The following is a 19487-nucleotide window of genomic DNA, read 5'->3' on the forward strand; positions in this document are numbered from 1 at the left end:
GGGTGAAGGCTGGACGGCAGGGCCGAGCCGCAGGCGCTGACGCAGGGCGGCTTCCGGGCGCGGGGCGCTAGGCCCCGGGGTTGGTCCCGACGCCGCTGGCCTTGTATGGTCGGAAGACGCGGTTCCCCCGGGGCCCCTCCTAGACGCGCGGCCCCTACTACCCACACACCCTGGCCTCGCGGGGCCAACCCTGGTGGGTGTCCGAGGCCTCGGGCTTCCAAGGTTCGGAAATACCAAGATCCGGTAATTCTTGGGCTCCAGGGTCCCGGGTGGCCAGAAACCTGCAACTCCAAGCCACCAGGGCTCTAGAGTCTAAAGTGCCAGGGTACTCAACCTGAGACTCCTAAATGTTGAGATCCTAGACTCTTGAGACACTAAAACCCGCTTTCCCCCAACATCCCGAAGGCGTCGAAGCCCCCCCGGAACCCCGAGTCCCGAAACGGTTTCCGTTACCCCAGGCTGCCCCGCCCCGCGCCCGCCCCCGCCCCCGCTCGCCCTGGGCGCGCGCCCCAGCACATTCCGTCCTCTCCACCCGGCCCCTCCCGCCTCCCGCGGCCCCGTGGGGACGGAAACATCCCGTACCCGCTCGCGCGCGCCCGCCGGAGAGCTGGGTCAAGGAACCCGACAAGCCGGGAGCGCGGCGCCCCCGACGCCCGGGAACTGGCTCCCCCGGTTCTCATCTGGTGACCTCACCTGGTCCCACCCTTTCAGGTGAACGGCCAGGCCCGGTGACGTCACTTCCTGCCAGGTAAGCGCCGCGGGGCTGGGAGGAGCAGAGTTGACTGGTTCCAAAAAGTCACCCCTTCCCTCCCCATTCTTGTCTCTAGACCGCGAAGAAGCGAGGATCCCAGTTTACACGCAGATTCCGTTTATTTAAAAATTTCCAAAAACACAAAAATAGACTTTTAAGGTAACAATATATATTACTAAATATATTATTATAGTCTACTTATAATAATTATACCGTCGTTTCCAATATTACAAAAAAAGAGGAAGAAAAATACGAGGGAAGCAGACGACCCAATATATATAAATACTATAAAATCATATTAGAATAAATAAAGTCGTCATAAATAAAGACCCATTGATTCATGGGTGGGGTTTGGCAACAGCTTTGGCTACTTGCTTTAGGAGGGTAATTTGAGCACCAGGATTCCCCCTCAGGGGAGGTTCCAGTTACCAGGAGACTCTGGAACCTCAGATCTCTAAAAACTGGAGGGGCAGAGAAGGCCTATTATTCACAGCACGTAAGATTCCAGGAGACAGATTTGCGCAGGGAAGAGGTGGGGGAGAGGGTTCATTGCCTCCCTTAAATATGCTACATTGTTTTTTAAGAACCTCAGAAGACACTCCATCCCCCACCACGAATACTGAGCTTGCACACTTGGGGACCTGCCCCAGCGTGAGGTTAGGGGAGTGGGTTAATGCATTCTGGAAAAGGGGGTTACTTGATTACTGTCCCCGAAGTCTCCACAGCCATGGGTCCATGCAAAGACCACAATGCAAGAGACGCGGCTCCCCCACTGAGATCCAGCTGATCTGGCAGGGCAGAGTCACTTGTCATTCAGAAACAGAGATGCGATTGAAAATGGGGAGTCGCCGGGGGGCTGCCGTGGGCTGGGGTGGTGCAAAAACCCCCGCCTCGAAGACTGGAGAGTCAGAGCCCCCCAAGCTGCTGCCGCTGCTGGCATATTCATCAGGGTCAGATCCCAGGGATTGTACAGAGGGGCTTCGAACCAGGCCACCCAAGGCACCCCCCCAGACGCTCATAGGGGTGGCCCTTCGGCAGGAGGGGCAACAGACTGGGGTGGGGTCTCTTCGAGCCACGGGGGTACCAGGGGCAGCAGAGAAGGCAGAGGGTGACAGTGGAAGGTCCCCAGGTGGTGGCGGGGAGCTGGAGGGTGAGAAGGAGCAGGACAGGGAAGGGCCGGCCAGGCCTGGCGGTGGTGGTGAGGTCCGGCGGCCGGAGGGCAGGCCAGAGAAACTGATGCTCTGGCGAAGCACAGGAGGGTGGCCCGGGGCCGCCAGGTCTTCGCTGGGGTTGTGGATGAAGTGGCAGCGAGAGCCGTAGGGGCAGCGGCCCTGGAGGTAGAACTTGTGGCAGAGTTCCGTCTTGTACTTGGGGTGGCGATTGGCTTGGCGCAGCTCGCCCAGGCCATGGGCAAACTGGCATTTGGCCCCATAGCGGCAGCGCCCACTCTCTGAGAAGGTCCGACATAGCTCAGTCTTGTAGCGGGAGGAGGTGGTGGGGGTCGCTGTGGGCGAGGTGGGTGAGGGTGACAGCTCGGGGCCCAGGTGGGGAGCCAGCGGTGCGAAGCCAGGGGGTGGGGGCACCCAGCCAAAGCTGCGGCCCTCCACCAGGCTGGTGGAGCGGCCAGGCAGGCGAGAGATGACCCCAGACGGGCTGGAGTCAGAGGGGCTCAGGCTCCAGAGTCCCGAGGAGCCCCAGCCTGGGCTGGACTCGGTCTCTCCGTGGTCGGATGGCACGGGCGCGTCGGCGTTCAGCGACAGGAGGCTCTGCGGAAATGAGTCGGTTAAGGCACCCGAAAATGGAGGGCGACGCCCCACCCCAGCTGTAGGGATCAAGAGCTTGCCAGGCCGGTTTGTGGGCTCCCGGCCTGAGCCCCACCCGCCCGCAGAAACTCCCAGATTCCAGATGCCAGGAACCCAGATTTGGAGATTCCGAGTTTACCCCCGACCGAGGCATTATCCCGAGGGACCCAGGAATTCCTGTTTCCCCCGCTGGACCAAGAGGGGTCCCCTAAGTCAGAGCGCACCGTTTCCCAATTTTCAGTCTCTGGGTCTCCCCGGATATGACCCACGCGTCGGGATCTCCAGTTTCACAACTGGAGGAACCGGGCAAAGTTGACCCAGGAGTCCGGATCGCTTTGGTTTTAGGGTTTTCAGAGAACTACGGTCAGGGACTGGAGAGACATAACTCGGATCCCCCCCACCCTGAGACTTCAGCCCCAGAAACGCCTCCGCGCAAAACCACGCCCTCAGCAACGACTAGGGATGAGCCAGGTATGGGGGCCACTTCCGCCTCCAGGCAGCCTCAGTGTGAGAAAAGTTCTCCGACTTTCCACTTGCACGGGCCGCCCCACCCATGTTTGAGCCGAGACCCGGGAGACGCGAGCTCCATTTCCACCTCCAAATCACCAAGCTGGTCTTGGGAGTAGAAGGCAGGGGCGCCGGGCTGGCGCGCTAGGGAGCCCCAGTTGGAGAAGGGAGGCAAGCGTCCCGGACTGGAGCTTGCGACTCTAGAGAGCTGGGAGTCAGGCGTGCAGGTGCCGAGTGGCGGGGACTCACCTCATAGATGGCGGTGAGATCCATGGTGTAGCGGTTGGCCATGAGAGAGTCGGCCAAGTGTCGGAGCGCTGAAGTCAGGCTGAGGCTGGCAGGGAGAGCCGGCTTCTTATAGAGAAACGGCTTGGGGCGGGGCCGGGGGCGGGGCAGGAGGGGCGCTTCCCGGACGCGCGCCCCTGGCGCAGCCTGGCTGGCCCTGGACTGGTTCCCTTCCGCCCGGCCCTGGGCCAGGACGCGCCTGAGTTTGGCCGGTGGACAGCCGCGACCGGGCGGGGAGTGCGTAGGGCAGGGGTGGAGGTCGGGGTAGGGGTGCGGATGGCGGGGCGCCTGCCGAGTTTTCAGAGCTGGAGACTGAGGCTTGTAGAAGGGAACTGGGACGGATGTGGGGGCAGGGTTCCAGGGACAATTGGCAAGGGCAGAGGCCCGATGGGGCGTGTGCGTGCGACACAGAGGGACAGGGGCGGCGAGAGACACGCAGAGGGGCACAGACAGACCGCGAGAGAGGCAGAGAGAAAAACATCAACAGAGACCCAGAGAGGGATAGAGAGAGTGAGGAGGGAAGGGAAGGTGGGGAGAGAGAGAAAGTCCCAGAGACAGATTCAGAGGGAGAAGAGGGTTGGGAGGATCACAGAAACAAACCGAAAGGGGCTGAGCGCAGTGGCTCACGCCTGTGATCACAGCACTTTTTGTGTTTTTCTTTCTTTCTTTCTTTTTGAGAGACAGGATTTCCCTATGTTGCTCAGGCTGATCTCGGGCTCCTGAGCTCCAGTGATCCTCCCACCACGGCCTCCCAAACAGCTGGAATTACAGGTGTGAGCCGCCAAGCTCGGCCAATCCCAGCAATTTGAGAGGGTGAGGCAGGTGGATTATCTGAGATCAGGAGTTTGAAGTCAGCTTGGGCAACAGCGAGATCCCATCTTTATAAAATGTATTATTAAAAAAAAAAAATGACACCTGTTGTGTCATAAAGAAAGGAAGAAAGACTGGACAAAAAGGAGAAAGACTATGAGAAAGAAGCACTTAAAGAAATCTGAGGCTGGGCGTGGTGGCTCACGCCTGTAACCCCAGCACTTTGGGAGGCCCAGGCGGGTGGATCATGAGGTCAAGAGATCGAGACCATACTGGTCAACACGGTGAAACCCCGTCTCTACAAAAAATTAGCTGGGCGTGGTGGCACACGCCTGTAGTCCCAGCTACTTGGGAGGCTGAGGCAGGAGAATTGCTTGAACCCAGGAGGCGGAGGTTGCAGTGAGCCGAGATCGCGCCCATTGCACTCCAGCCTGGGTAATAAGAGTGAAACTCCGTCTCAAAAAGAAAGAAAGAAAGAAAAATCTGTAGAACAAAGCCCCAAGAAAGAACCAGCAGGCCTTGGAGGAGAATTCTCTGAGAACTGCTTGCCTTGTGTGGTCTCACTCCCAAACAGCCCAGACAGATAAGGAGGCCGGGACTGCCCTCCCACTTAACACTTGCTGGGATTGGGTGGGTGAGTGAGTGGGTTGGGGTCCAGGATACCTGGTGAAGCTGAAAAGGGGCCTCCTTTCCCAATTAACAGGGTGCTTCTAGCCCCTCACTTTCAGGCAGATAATCTCTTCTTCTGGGCTGATCATTGTTCTAAGTGCTTTAAGTATGTACAGTAATCCTAAGTAAGCCAGGTGGTATGCCCATTTAATGCAGGAGGAAACCAAAGTTGAGTTACTCTTCCTGCCTGGTTCACACCTGTAGCCCCAGCACTGTGGGTGTCGGAGGTGGGAGGATCACAAGGGCTCAGGAGTTAGAGACCAGCCTGGGCAACATAGCGAATCCCGTTTTCTACAAAGCATACACAAAATTAGCTGGGTGTGGTGCATACCTATGGTCCCACTACTGGGCAGGGGAGGGGGGGCAGGCTGAAGTGGGAGAACCGCTTGATCCAGGAGGTGGAGGTTGCAATGAGCTGAGACTGGGGTTTTTTTCCAGGGGGATAAAAATGTTACTCTTCTAGTTCGAGCTAGCAAATGGCAGAGGCCTCATACCAGGGCCCGAAATTATGTTGAGGTTTGCCCTCTAGGAAAACTCAAGCTTGGAAAGGTGGAGGTCTTTTATTATAATAGAGAGTTGCATTGATTGAAAGCTGTTTTAAGCTTAAAAAAAAAAAAAATTGGGTCATCCCCAATTGATGGCTGGATGAGCCTCTTATAGTGGGATGTGGCTTCAGACTACATTTTCTTTTCTTTTTGAGACAGAGTTTTGCTCTCATTGCCCAGGCTGGAGTGCAATGGCACGGTCTCGGCTCACTGCAACCTTCACCTCCCAGGTTCAAGAGATTCTCCTGCCTCAGCCTCCCAGGTAGCTGGGATTACAGTCACCCGCTACCACGCCCAGCTAATTTTTGTATTTTTAGTAGAGACTGGGTTTCACCATGTTAGACTGGTCTCAAACTCTTGACCTCAGGTGATCCACCTGCCTTGGCCTCCCAAAGTGCTGGGATTACAGGTGTGAGTCACGGCACCTAGCCCAGACTACATTTTCAAGGCTCATTTCCCACACTGGCGCATCATTTCTTATCAAAGGGTTGCCCTAAATGAAAACTCTCCTTAAGATCTGGGAAGACAATTTATTTTTAAAGGGGTGTTGGAGAACTGGCTGCCCTGAGTGAAAATGCGGGGGTAGAATCATTGCCACAGTGCGCAGGTATAATGCTGGAAAGTTCATTCTTGCAGGGCGCGGGCTTGTGTTAAGGTGGGGAGATTCTGCCAGGATCCACGTCGACTTGCTTCGTCGGAGAGCTGTTGGGGGGAATCCCTGGTGCATCGCTTGCTGAGGCCGAGGGGCCTTCCCGGGCCGGTCTCGTGAGCTGGGCGGGCCGAGGGCGGCTCTGGCACGGTTGTGGCCTCCAGCTCGCCGGTGACTCACTCGTAAGGGGCGGGGGAGCGGGGGCTTCCTGGAAGCCGTGACGAGGAGGTTCAGCCCGGACACTCGGGTTCCTTGGGTTCCTCTCCTGTAACCAGGGCTCCTGTCTCCTGTAAACAGAGCCCCGAGGACAACGGCGGGAAAAAGGGGCGAGGAGGGAGACGTGGGACCCGCCTCTCGGCCGAGCTCCAGATCTTACGCAGCTTATAGGACTGAGGCGGGGAAAGAGGAGTGGGGGGCACCCTTGGGTCTTCGGAGCCCGGCTCAGCTTGGGCTGCGCTCTATCCTGGAGGAGGGATTCCAGTTTCTATTCCCCAGAGACCAGGAGCATTTCCCATCCCTGAGTCAGGCTATCCCCCTCCTCTCTCCCATCTGCTGAGTCATCGGCCCCAGAGTCAGGACTTTTGGGATAGGGCCACTCTCAAAGGAGGGGGATGCTTTGCTCGCAGAAAGACTGGTCCTCCATCTCCCTAGACCGACAGACCTGGAGACCCAGGAGCCAAGGCCTCAGTCCCTCCTCGAAGTGACCCAGGGGCCTGAGTCCCCAGCCCCTCCTTCCTCAGACCCAGGAGTCCAAGTCCCAGCCCCCTCCTCTCTCAGGACCTAGGAATCCGAGACCCCAGCCCCTCCTCCCTCAGATCCGGGGGTTGAGGCTCCCAGCCCCTCCTCCCTCAGACCCAGGAGACTAGGCCGTCCATCCTCCCCCCAGGTCTCGGGAGTCCCAGGCCAGGAGGAAGTTCACGGCAGTACTCCTCCCTGTTCCCCACGTAGCCAGCGGGAAAATCCGCGGCCCCAGCAGCGGCCGGGAATCCCCTCTGGAATGACGGTGGGGAAGGGGATGGCCGGGGTCCCCCGCGGGGAGCTGGGGCCAGTCCTGGGCGGGCGGGGAGAGAAGGAAAGGGGCGGAAACCAGAGAGGCTAAAAATACAGCCAGCACTTCCGGCCTAGGGGGAGGGGAGCGGAGAGCAGAGTTTCCAGAAAAACAAGCGGGGACGGGAAACGCGGGGGTGTGAGAGCCGGCCGAGTGCGCGGGCGAGCTGGGGAGCGTGTACTCGCGGCACGTGTGCCCGCGCCGTGTGTGCGCCTGGAGTGATTGCCTGGGCCTGAGCTGGCGTGGCCGAGGGCCGGGCTGGCCGTGTGTGCCCTGGCCTGCGACTGCGTGGGCGGTGGGCCTGGGCCGGCCGGCGTGTGTGCTTGTGGGTGCAAAGGTGTGCGCCTTGGCATTTAGGGGTGCGAGATCCGGCGTGCCTGGTGAGGGACCGGAGTGTGCCCAGTTTCCTGTGAGAAGGCTGTGTGCATACAATCCCGCATGACTTGGCGGTGTGAATCAGTGTGTGAAACCGCCTGTGTGATTGTGCCATGTGTGCGTTGACCGTCTGTGGGTGTGGGGTGGATTCTTTGTTGTAACTGTACTGCAGTTTGTCTTTGAGGCGGCATTCGTAAGAACATGAGGTTTTCATCCCCACCTGCACATCTGTGTGTAGCTCTGAGCCACCGTGGGATCTGCAGTGACTCAGTGTGTGTAACTCTTCGCAGGTGCCTGGGTGAGGGAATGACTCTACCCTCCACTGTGACTGAGGCTCTGTGCACACACAACTGTGTGCGTGTGTGTGTGTGGGGCTTTGAGGCAGGGTCTCGCTCTGTTGCCCAGGCTGGAGTCCAGCGGCATGATCTCGCTCACTGCAGCCTTGACCTCCCAGCTGAATTGATCTTCCCACTTCAGCCTCCCAAGTACATACAGGCACATATGAAGCTGTGTCAGCATCCGTGTGACTCCAGCTGTGACAGTGCAGCAAGGCCCTTCCTTGTGGTTCAGTGTGTGTGGTCCCCAGGTGTTCACATGTCCACGTCCTTTGTCGTGGGTGTCTAAGACTGCGTGTGCACATCACAGTAGGCCGGCATCTAAATGCTGTTCCTGTGGCCCCAGTCATAAGGCAGTGAAACGGATGAACTTTGGTTCTTGACGTCTACAGCCCGCGTGATGGGGAGAGTGGCTGGTGAGCTCCCCCTTTATGTCACTGGTTCTTGTGTCCGCCTCCGTGGGCAGAGCAGACATGCAGATGCGAGCACCTGAGAAGCTGGGGCAGTGCCGCTGAGGCTGCTTCTGATAGTGCTGGGCTAAGGACAGGGCTGAGTCAGCCCGTGATGGGCAAAGTCTGCGATGGGGTGAGAGATAGCTTATCGGGTTAAGTGGTGGTTTAGAGGGTTTTGTGTTCATACAGCTAGGTTGCTCCATGAGAGTATTTGTTTATGGGACTGTCAGTGGGATGGGGTTCCTGGGGGCACCACGGTTGTAGGATGGTAGGTTAGCTCTGCAGGGGGGCAGGCATGCTGTGTTGCTGGAGTCCCCACGGTCTGATTTGTGGTGGCTGTGCACCTCACATCCACCCCCTCCATGGAGCCTGCAGTGTGCACCAGACTGTGTAATCTCCCTCTGGGTTTAGTAATCTAGCAAAGCCAAGTCCTCACCAAGGCCCTCTGTGACCTGTCTGGATTTCCTCTCCTATCCCTGCTCCCCCATTGTGCCCAAGCCTCCTTTTTATGTGTTCCATAAAGCCCAGCACATTCCTGTCCCAGGGCCTTGGCACGTGCAGTTCCCTCTGTCTGGAGCACTCTTGCCTGGATGTGTGGATGTCCCCGAGCTTATTCTTCTCCTTTGGAGCTGCTGTAAAATCACCTTCTCGGCCAGGCATGGTGGCTCACGCCTATAATCCCAGCACTTCGGGAGGCCGAGGTGAGTGGATCACTAGGTCAAGAGATCAAGACCATCCTGGTCAACATGGTGAAACCCCGTCTCTACTAAAAACACAAAAATTAGCCAGGCATGGTGGCGCAGCCTGTAGTCCCAGCTACTCGGGAGGCTGAGGCAGGAGAATTGCTTGAACCCAGGAGGCAAAGGTTGCGGTGAGCCGAGATCGCGCCATTGCACTCCAGCCTGGGTAATAAGAGCGAAACTCCATCTCAAAAATAAAAATAAATAAATAAAATAAAATAAAATCATCTTCTCAGTGAGGGCTTCCTTGACAAGGATTAAAAACACAAAAGGTGGGGCGCAGTGGCTTTTGCCTGTAATCCCAGCACTTTGGGAGGCTGAGATGGGCAGATCACTTGAGGTCAGGAGTTCAAGACCAGCCTGGCCAACATGGTGAAACCCTGTCTCTACTAAAAATACAAAAATTAGTAGAGGCCGGGCGCGGTGGCTCAAGCCTGTAATCCCAGCACTTTGGGAGGCCGAGGCGGGTGGATCACGAGGTCAAGAGATCGAGACCATCCTGGTCAACATGGTGAAACCCCGTCTCTACTAATACAAAAAAATTAGCTGGGCATGGTGGCGCGTGCCTGTAATCCCAGCTACTCAGGAAGCTGAGGCAGGAGAATTGCCTGAACCCAGGAGGCGGAGGTTGCGGTGAGCCGAGATCGCGCCATTGCAGTCCAGCCTGGGTAACGAGAGCGAAACTCCGTCTCAAAAAAAAAAAAAAAAAAAAAAAAAAAAATTAGTAGAGTGTGGTAAATGCACACCTGTAATCCCAGCTACTCAGGAGGCTGAGGCAGGAGAACTGCTTGAACCCAGGAGGTGGAGGTTGCAATGAGCTGAGATCATGCCATTGCATTGCAGCCTGGGCAACAGAGTGAGACTCGTCTCAAAAATAAATAAGAAAACCCTTTCATCTGTTTAATAATAAATACATGGAACATATATAGACCATAATAAATGAATGTTCATGAAACCAGAATCCAATGTAAGTTCTCAAACTTTTAATGTTAATAAGTAACACAATTCTCCATATGCAGATGTTACATTTCATGCGTTAGATTTGCTATCATTTTTAAATTATGCATCTCCATTTTTTGATCTTCAATTACACTGAAAAAAATGAGTATTTTGCTTGTGTAAACACCTCCACTTCTTTTTTTAAAAACAGGGTCTCCATCTGGCCAGCGCAGTGGCTCAAGCCTGTAATCCCAGCACTTTGGGAGGCCGAGGTGGGTGGATCATGAGGTCAGGAGAGCAAGACCATCCTGGCCAACATGGTGAAACCCTATCTCTACTAAAAATACAAAAATTAGTGGGGTGTGGTCGCGCGTCTGTAATCCCAGCTACTTGGGAGGCTGAGGCAGAATCGCTTGAACCCAGGAGGTGGAGGTTGCAGTGAGTTTAGATTGTACCACTGCACTCTAGCCTGGTGACAGAGCGAAACTTGTCTCAAAAACACAATAAAAGCAGGCTCTCCATCAACCAAGCTGGAGTGCAGTGGTGTGACCACAGCTCACTGCAGCCTAGACCTCTCAAGCTCAAGGGATCCTCCCACCTCAGTCCCCGAGTACGTGGGAATCTGGGAACGCACCACCACCCCTGGCTAAGTTTTGTATTTTTTGCAGATATGGGCTTTTGCTAGGTTGCCCGGACTGGTCTTGAATTCCTGGGCTCAAGACACCACCTGCCTGCGCCTCCCAAAGTGATGGGATTACAGGCCTGGGCCACTGAGCCTGGCCCCAGCATCTCCACTTCTGATCTCACTTTTCAGCTTTAATTTCTCCCCCCTGATATGTTTTATCACATGTACTGTCTCTCACTAGAATATCAGCTCCAGGAATACAGGGCTCGGGCAAAAGATACCCAGTGTTTGCTGAGTGACTGCAACTTCCTGGTGCCCATCTTTCGCTGTGTCCCTGGTAAATGTGCATCCATCACCTGACCACCCACTCTGCGTCTCTGTGGCTTCCCTGGGTGTGGTTTTCAGCACTGGTAGGCCCTGTATCATGGGTGCTGGGCTCTCAGGCCCCCCATGTGTGTGATGTTGACCACCTGTGAGGGCCGGCAGTCCCTCAGTCTTCCTGTGTGCGTGTGTTCATGGACAGACATGTCTCTACCACTGCTGGTGGGCTCTGCTTGGGTGAGGGTTAGTGGTTTTCAGCTGTATTGAAGATAACTATGTCACGTTGGGCAGGGCTATGACTATGTTATCCTGCTTATTTGGAGATGAAGTGTGGTTAAGGAGATGTGTGATGGTGCCCAAATGTCAAGGACTAGATGGTCAGTTTTTTTTTTTTGAGACTGAGTCTTACTCTGTTGCCCAAGGCTGGAGTGCAATGGCACAGTCTTGGCTCACAACTTCTGCCTCCCGGGTTCAAGCGATTCTCCTGCCTCAGCCTCCTGAGTCGCTGGGATTACAGTTGCGCTAATCTTTTGTATTTTTAGTAGAGACGGGGTTTCACCATGTTGGCCAGGCTGGTCTTGAACTCCTGACCTGAGGTGATCCACCCGCCTTGGCCTTCCAAAGTGCTGGGATTACAGTGAGCCACCACACACAGCCTGGTTGGTCAGTTTCATGTGTCAACTTGGGCGGGCTACATTCCCAGTCAGTCAATCAAACACTCATCTCGGCTGTAGCTATGGAAGTGTTCTGTAGATGTGATTGAAGTCTGTATCAGTTGACTTTAGATAAGGGAGATTATCCTACATCTGGGGACTGGGTAGAAAACTGATTCAGTGAGATAAATGGGCAAAACTGAGGCTTCCCTGGAGGAGAAATTCCTCCTAGGGACAGTGCTTCAGCCTTCCTCCTGCCCTACATGCCCAGGCACTTCAGGAAGAACAAGGGGAGGAGTTTCCTGGGACACATGCAGCTGGCCATTTCTGTTTCCCCAGTGGGGACTTGGGCTCAGCGTGAATCACAGAGGTTTCCATGGTCCTGGGGTTTCCTTGCAGAGATGGGGTCCAGGACAGGAGGCCACTGGGTGGCAATGTGGGAACCATGGCACAGAAGGTATTGGGTGGGGCAGTTCTCCAACCAGGCTGAGTCACTAGAGCCTTTCACACCCCAACATCTGAGCCTGGGCTGGTAACTCCGCCCTGCACTTGCTCAGGCCTGAAGCCAAGGCTGAGCTTCCTGAAGCTCCCAGAGAAGCAGGGAGTCTCGTGGGGCACTCCCTCCTTGAAGCCCCCTCCCCAGGGCCTGCTTCCCGGAGCTGGGGCTCAGGCACCTGGGTTCTTCCCCAGGACTGATGATTCATCCTGGCTGGGGCCTTTTCACTTCTCCTTTAGGGCTAAAAATACTGGGACCCAGGCATCCAGCTGGGCCAGCCTTGTCACAGATTGCACAACGCCCCACACTTGAGTTCCGCTGACGCAGGCTTGGGTGAGGGTGGAGGCCTGAGTTGCACCCTGCTCAGACCCATGGAGCTCAGAGCCTGGGCCCCTCCACTGCTCCTTTCACAGGCCAAGGACCCTGGGGTCTGGGCTGACATGGGAGCCTCTGGGGGACTCTGGGCTTGGCTGTGGCCCCTGGAAATGAAGTCCCTTCCCTTAGTCCCAGATAAGAGTGCTGGCCTCCTGCATAGACACAGTCCCAGTTAGGAGCTAGGATAGAAGACAGCTAAAGAGGACTAAGAGAGAGAGGTCAGAGAGAGAGAGAGACATAGGACCACAGGGGCAGAGACACATTAGCCAGAGCAGAGACACAAGGACAAAAAGAGACAGGCTGAGACAGACAACTGTAATAGAGATAGAGGAAGAGACACAGAGCCCACCTCCCAGCTGGAGACAGAAGGACTGAGAGAGAGGGGACAGCCAGGGCTCCACACCCAGCCTAGGTTGGGAGAGGGCCCCTGGAACAGAGAGGTCATCAACACACACAGTCCAAAGTCTACCTGAGGCTAGGAGGGGGAGCAGGAAGAAGGGCTGGGGAGGCAAGGGCCCGGGCTGCGAGCTCCCTGTCGGCCTCTGCTGCCCCCTGCTGGCTCCAGCCGCAGTGCTCAGACAGGAAGAAGAGTCAGAGGAGGCTGCTGGGTTTAGGCCTAGGCCACTTCATTCCCTTTGCACACCACCCACCAACCACTGCCTGCCCCACTCCCTGCCCCCGACTTCACAGGGTGCCCCCAGGGCCAGCAGGTGGTGCAGGCGTCTTGCCCGTGACCTTGTTGGCACAGTCCAGCAGGGCGGTGTGAATGTCCTTGGCACAGGTAATCTGGGCTTTGATGACCGCCAGGTATTGTGGGTAGGGCAGGCTGTCAGGCTGCACTGCGTCGGGCTTGGTGGCTGTGGGCACCAGTGTCGGAGAGTGCTTGGCACTGTCGCAACTCTGTGACAGGCACTCATGTGCCAGGCGCTGTGGACAGGCAGGTAAGGGGGCAGCATCAGATCCACCCCAGGTCATTCTACCCCACCCCAAGGGCTAGCTGGGGGTTGTTGGTTTGGCCTCTGGATTTCCCAGGTCTGGGAGTCAGAGCCTGGCCCTGCCAATCACTTGCTGGGGAACCTTGGGCATGCGGCTGCTCTTCTCTGAGCTTCAGTTTCCTCCTTTGGAAAATGGGTTTAATAACCACCTCTTCCTACCTCATAAGGTGAGAACAGTTAGACCAGGTGTGTGACACCCAGGCCCAGGTCCTGGCACACCATTTAAAGTGCCAAGAAATGTTAGCTACTATCACTGTTCCTGCCCCTGCCCCAGGCCTGGTGTTGGCAGTGGCATCTTGGATGGCACTTGTCCCTGTTTTCTGCCTGCTTCTCTAGCTGCTCTACTTTTTATTTTTTGAGACGGAGTCTTGCTCTGTCACCAGGCTGGAGTGCAGTGGCATGAGTTCAGCTCACTGCAACCTCCGCCTCCTGGGTTCAAGCGATCCTCCTGCCTCAGCTTCGCAAGTAGCTGGGACTACAGGTGTGCTCCACCATGCCCAGCTAATTTTTTGTATTTTTTAGTAGAGACAGGGTTTCACCATATTGGCCAGGATGTTCTTGATCTTTTGACCTCATGATCCACCTGCCTCGGCTTCCCAAAGTACTGGGATTACGCCTTATTTTTTATTTTTTATTTATTTTTTATTTTTTTATTTTATTTTATTTTATTTTTGAGACGGAGTTTCGCTCTTGTTACCCAGGCTGGAGTGCAATGGCGCGATCTCGGCTCACCGCAACCTCCACCTCCTGGGTTCAGGCATTTCTCCTGCCTCAGCCTCCTAAGTAGCTGGGATTACAGGCACGCACCACCATGCCCAGCTAATTTTTTGTATTTTTAGTAGAGACGGGGTTTCACCATGTTGACCAGGATGGTCTCGATCTCTTGACCTCGTGATCCACCCGCCTCGGCCTCCCAAAGTGCTGTGATTACAGGCGTGAGCCACCGCGCCCGGCCCATTTTTTATTTTTTTTGAGAAGGAGCTTCACTCTGTTGCCCAGGCAGCAGTGCAGTGGCACAATCTTGGCTCACCGCAACCTCCGCTTCCCGGGTTCAAGCAATTCTTTTGCCTCAGCTTCCCAAGTAGCTGGGACTATAGGCGTGCGCCACCACGCCCGGCTAAATTTTGTATTTTTAGTAGAGATGGGATTTCACCATGTTGGTCAGGCTGGTCTAGAACTGCTGACCTCATGATCTGCCCAACTCGGCCTCCCACAGTGCTGGGATTACAGGTGTGAGCCACCACACCTGGTCAACTCTAGGTGCTTCTCACACTACCTAAGACATGCGCACAGCCATTCCCAGCCCTGTCGTCTCACTGTTCAAGACCTCCCAGGGCTGTCACACTCACACACACCACTCAGTTTCCACCTCTGCACTGACGGCGCCCATATTGTTGCCACCTCCCCCAACATTCCTAGGGCGCTTATACTCCCCAAAACTGCTCCTCCTAGGTCCCTGTTTCAGGGACAGCCCTCCATTCTAAACCAGAGAACTGAGCCTCATCCTAGAAACTCTCTCTCCTTCCAGCACACCAGTCCTGTGGCCCAAATACAAAGCCCTGCACACAAACCTCTCAAGTTCCCACCGGTCTTCCACATTTTCTCACGGCCCCGCCCTGGTGCAGCCTAGTCCAGGTGTACTTGGATTCTGCCATGGTTGCCTCCTTGGGCTCCTGCCTCTAGTCTCAGCCCCTTGAACCCACCCCTCGTTTGCCAGTCAGAGGCATATTCCTAAAAAGCAGATAGAACGCCAGGTGCGTTGGCACACACCTGTAATTCCAGCACTTTGGGAGGCTGAGGTGGGTGGATCACAAGGTCAGGAGTTCAAGACCAGCTTGGCCAAAACCGTGAAACCCTGTCTCTATTAAAAATATAAAAAAAGGCCGGGTGCGGTGGCTCAAGCCTGTAATCCCAGCACTTTGAGAGGCCAAGGCGGGTGGATCACAAGGTCAAGAGATCAAGACCATCCTGGTCAACATGGTGAAATCCTATCTCTACTAAAAATACAAAAGCTGGCCAGGCGTGGTGGTGTGCACCTGTAGTCCCAGCTACTTGGGAGGCTGAGGCATCAGAATTGCTTGAAACCAGGAGGAGGAGGTTGCAGTGAGCCGAGATTGTGCCACTGCACTCCAGCCTGGGTGACACATGCCTAGTATTATGTTAAGTAGTTTATATGCATAATGTGAGTTTTCCTGGAAACTCCATTTCCCTAAGGAGGAACCCTTTCCTAAGGAGGTAGAGATTGATGGTACATCTGACAGCAGCGTCTGTATTCTTAGTCACTTGCCCTCCTCTCAACTCCTGCCCCTCCTCCCTTCTTTGTCCCAGACTTGCTCACATGTGCTCTAGTAGTAGCCTTCCCTAAGCCACTCTCTCCCTATCCCACCCTGGGCTTCCACAGCTGAGATTCCCCCAACCCAGCCCTGATCCCTGTGCCTGTGCCTCCCCAATCATAACCCTAAGCACTCTGGCCTAGGCTTCTCCCATCACAGCACTGACCACTCTGAGCTGTCCCTGTTTAGGGGTATGTTTGTTATTCCATGCAATTGAAAGCTCTGTGAGGGCACAGATCAGAGCAACCCTGTGTCCCCAGCGTTGGTGGAAGCACAGGTCTGGCCCACAGAAGGTCCCCAGTTGAGTGTGAGCTGACTGATTGAATGAGGGTTTCTGAAGACCCCGGAGAATGGGATAGAGCTGTGGTTACCCAGTGTCCAGGAGGCCTCTTACCAGGCAGAGCTCCAGCTGGTCACAGAGTGCGTAGAACTCCTCCAGGCACTTGTCAAAGCGCTGTATGGGTCCGTCACTGCTCTTTCTACAGACCAGGAAAAAAGGATGTCTGAAGAATTGATTTCTAATCTCTGGGACACCAGTATCTACCCAACCCAGTGTCCATCAGGAAACTAGGTACGGGCCCAGAAGATCTGAAGTAGTGGCTGAAAACAGAAGGGTTAAAAAAAAAAAAGAAAAGGAGGTTGGGCGTGGTGGACCACCTGAGGTCAGGAGTTCGAGACCAGCCTGGCCAACATGGTGAAACCCTGTCTCTACTAAAAATACAAAAATTAGCCAGGCGTGGTGGCAAGCACCTGTAGTCCCAGCTACTTGGGAGGCTGAGGCAGGAGAATTGCTTGAACCCGGGAGGTGGAGGTTGTAGTGAGCCAAGATTGCACCACTGCACTCCAGCCCAGGTGACAGAGCAAGATTTCATCTCAAAAAAAAAAAAAAGAAAGAAAAGGAAAAGTCTGGGGGTGATGGCTCATGCCTGTCACCCCAGTACTCTGGGAGGCCAAGGTGGAAGGACTGGTTTGAACCCAGGAGTTTGAGACCAGCGTGGGCAACATGGTAAAACCCTGTCTCTAAAAAAAACAACAACAAAAATAAAATAAAGAAAGAATATAGGCCGGACCTGGTGGCTCACACCTGTAATCCCAACACTTGGGAGGCCAAGGCGGGTGGATCATGAGGTCAGGAGTTCGATACCAGCCTGGCCAACATGGTGAAACCCTGTTTCTACTAAAAATACAAAAAAATTAGTCAGACATGGTGGCACACGCCTCTAGTCCCAGCTACTCGGGAGGCTGAGGCAAAAGAATCGCTTGAACCTGGGAGGTGGAGGTTGTGGTGAGCCGAGATTGCGCCACTATACCCCAGCCTGGGCAAAAGAGTGAGACTCTGTCTCAAAAAAAAAAAAGAATATAGGAGGAGTGATTCATGAGGCTGAGAGGATTATGTGAGGCCAGGAGTTTGAGACCAGCCTGGGCAACATAGCAAGACCTTGTCTCTATAAAAAATTTTTTTACAAATTAGCCACGTATGATTGGCTCATGCCTGTAGTCCTGGCTACTTGGGAGGCTGAGGCAAGAGGATCACCTGAGCTCAGAAGTTCAAGGCTGCAATGAGCCAAGATCATGCCACGGTATTCCAGCCTGGGTGACAGAGGGAGACCCTGTCTCAAAAAAAAAAAATTATAGGAGGTGAGGTAGGCAGGCAGCAGGGAGAAGGAAAGATGAATTTCAAAGACTGGAGTGAAAATAGAATATCCTGGGGAAAGGGGCTGTACTCACTGTCCATTGTCGATGTTAGTGTTCTGAATCAAATTTTGGGCTGCAACCTTCATCAAGGTCTAGTCAAAACAAAAACGAAATATGTGGGAGGTAGAAAAACAAAAGGGAATATCTTTGGCAGATCTACACTGTTCCTTAAGATCACTCAATCTCAGGCCATCATTTTGCCTGGCACCTTCTCTCCTGACTTTCCAAAGTAATACTCATTTCCATTCCTATAGCTGTCACCACTCCATCTTCCCAGAGGCCTGTCCTCACCTGAGCTTCTTGACAATAACCTAAGGATCCTCCCTCATCTAGCAATCAAGGGCAGAATCTCTGTATAAGCCAGTCCTCTCTTCAGCCTTTAATGACCAGAGCCCAGTTTCTCCTTTAAACAACCCTTCACTCAAGCTCCAGCCAATCCCAGCCTCAACATCAGCGCTGATGCCATTTCTGCCGAGCTTCACTTAGGTCTCACATAAAACAGGTTTTGGCCGGGCGGGGTGGCTCACGCCTGTAATCCCAGCACTTTGGGAGGCTGAGGTGGGTGGATCACGAGGTCAAGAATTCGTGGTGGTGTGCCCCCTGTAATCCCAGCTACTTGAGAGGCTGAGACAGGAGAATCGCTTGGACCTGGGAGGTGGAGTTTGCAGCAAGCCGAAGATCATGCTACTGCACTCCAGTCTAGGTGAGAGAGCGAGACTCTGTCTCAAAAATAAATAAATAAATAAATAAATAGAGCCGGGCGAGGTGGCTCACGCTTGTAATCTCAGCGCTTTGGGAGGCCGAGGTGGGCGGATCACAAGGTCAGGAGTTCGAGACCAGCCTGGCCAACATAGTGAAACCCCGTCTCTACTAAAAATACAAAAATTGGGAGGGCGCGGTGGCTCACGCCTGTAATCCCAGCACTTTGGGAGGCCGAGGCGGGTGGATCACGAGGTCAAGAGATCGAGACCATCCTGGTCAACATGGTGAAACCCCGTCTCTACTAAAAATACAAAAAATTAGCTGGGCATGGTGGCGCGTGCTTGTAATCCTAGCTACTCAGGAGGCTGAGGCAGGAGAATTGCCTGAACCCAGGAGGCGGAGGTTGCGGTGAGCCGAGATCGCGCCATTGCACTCCAGCCTGGGTAACAAGAGCGAAACTCCGTCTCAAAAAAAAAAACAAAAAAAATACAAAAACTAGCCGGGAGTGGTGGCACACGCCTGTGGTCCCAGCTACTCGGGAGGCTGAGGCAGGCGAATCGCTTGAACCCGGGAGTCGGAGGCCAGCTTCAGTGGCAGAGTGAGACTCCGTCTCAAAAACAAACAAACAAAAAAACAAGAGTTTTTTTTGTTCTTGCTTTTTTGAGATGGGATTCTCGCTGTGTTGCCCAGGCTGGAGTGCAATGGCGCGATCTCGGCTCACTGCAACCACCGCCTCCTGGGTTCAAGCAATTCTCCTTCCTCAGATTCCAGAGTAGCTGGGATTACAGGCGAGCGCCACTATGCCCGAGTAATTTTTGTATTTTTGGTAGATACGGGGTTTCACCAGGCTGGTCTTGAATTCCTGACCTCAAGTGATCCACCCGCCTCAGCCTCCAAAAGTGCTGGGAACACAGGCGTGCGGCACTGCGCCAGGCCAATATAGCAGGTACTACTCCTCTTTCAGCTTAGCGCTCTCTCCTACTGACCTGGCCCTTGGCCCGCCCCTCTGAAGTTAGACTACCAAATCCCGTTTGTTTTTCGCTGCTTCCGGCCAATCACCTGTAGACTCTCCTTCAGCTGCGGGATGAGCATCTTATAACGCTGCACAGGATCGAAGTCCTGTTGCTGTTGCTGCAGGAGGCCGCTCTGGGCAGAGCCCACCAGTTGTGCTGGCGGTTGCGGCTGCTGCTGGGGACCCGGGCCGCCAGCCGAACTGGGACCCGATACACTAGCAGCTGAGGAAGCCGCTGAAGCTTGCTGCTGGGATGCAGCCATCTTCTTGACGGACCGCCGGAAGTGCGTCACAAGTGTGTCTCTCCCGGTTGCTTTTCAACATCCCCATCTCTAGTCCCCGTTTGCTAGATAGTCCCGCCTCTCAGGCAATT

General features: G+C 54.7%; 2 protein-coding genes across 3 annotated transcripts; both read right to left on the minus strand.

The window, feature by feature from the left end:
• Window positions 1–851: 851 nt before the first annotated feature.
• ZFP36 (ZFP36 ring finger protein) lies at window positions 852–3390 on the minus strand. The gene is made up of 2 exons (XM_012435748.2): window positions 3310–3390; window positions 852–2517 (listed from the first exon to the last, which is right to left on the minus strand). Exons 1-2 carry the CDS (start codon window positions 3349–3351, stop codon window positions 1561–1563), a joined length of 999 nt encoding a protein of 332 aa, XP_012291171.2. The 5' UTR covers window positions 3352–3390; the 3' UTR covers window positions 852–1560.
• A 6539-nt stretch (window positions 3391–9929) lies between these two features.
• MED29 (mediator complex subunit 29) lies at window positions 9930–19450 on the minus strand. 2 transcript variants are annotated; one of them, XM_064381330.1, is made up of 4 exons: window positions 19162–19450; window positions 17434–17492; window positions 16100–16184; window positions 9930–13234 (listed from the first exon to the last, which is right to left on the minus strand). In XM_064381330.1, the coding sequence occupies exons 1-4, from the start codon at window positions 19375–19377 to the stop codon at window positions 13004–13006; spliced, it is 591 nt and encodes a 196-aa protein (XP_064237400.1). In that variant the 5' UTR covers window positions 19378–19450; the 3' UTR covers window positions 9930–13003. The 2 variants fall into 2 exon arrangements, with proteins under 2 accessions (XP_064237400.1, XP_012291206.3); XM_012435783.3 differs by having other exon boundaries at window positions 9930–13304.
• Between the last annotated feature and the right edge of the window lie 37 nt (window positions 19451–19487).

The sequence above is a fragment of the Aotus nancymaae genome, unplaced genomic scaffold (genome assembly GCF_030222135.1).
Source record: "Aotus nancymaae isolate 86718 unplaced genomic scaffold, 86718_ANA_hifiasm-v0.15.2.pri h1tg000028l, whole genome shotgun sequence".
Classification (NCBI taxonomy): Eukaryota; Metazoa; Chordata; class Mammalia; order Primates; family Aotidae; genus Aotus; species Aotus nancymaae.

Bases quoted from the DNA above. Each gene is read 5' to 3' on its own strand.
- ZFP36 (XM_012435748.2), bottom strand. From the start codon at position 3,351: ATGGCCAACCGCTACACCATGGATCTCACCGCCATCTATGAG. The intron at 2,518-3,309 runs GTGAGTCCCCGC...TCATTTCCGCAG, and splicing joins ATCTCACCGCCATCTATGAG to AGCCTCCTGTCGCTGAACGC.
- MED29 (XM_012435783.3), bottom strand. From the start codon at position 19,377: ATGGCTGCATCCCAGCAGCAAGCTTCAGCGGCTTCCTCAGCTGCTAGT. The intron at 17,493-19,161 runs GTGATTGGCCGG...TGTTTTGACTAG, and splicing joins AGCTGAAGGAGAGTCTACAG to ACCTTGATGAAGGTTGCAGC. The intron at 13,305-16,099 runs GTAAGAGGCCTC...GCCTGTCCACAG, and splicing joins ACCAGCTGGAGCTCTGCCTG to CGCCTGGCACATGAGTGCCT.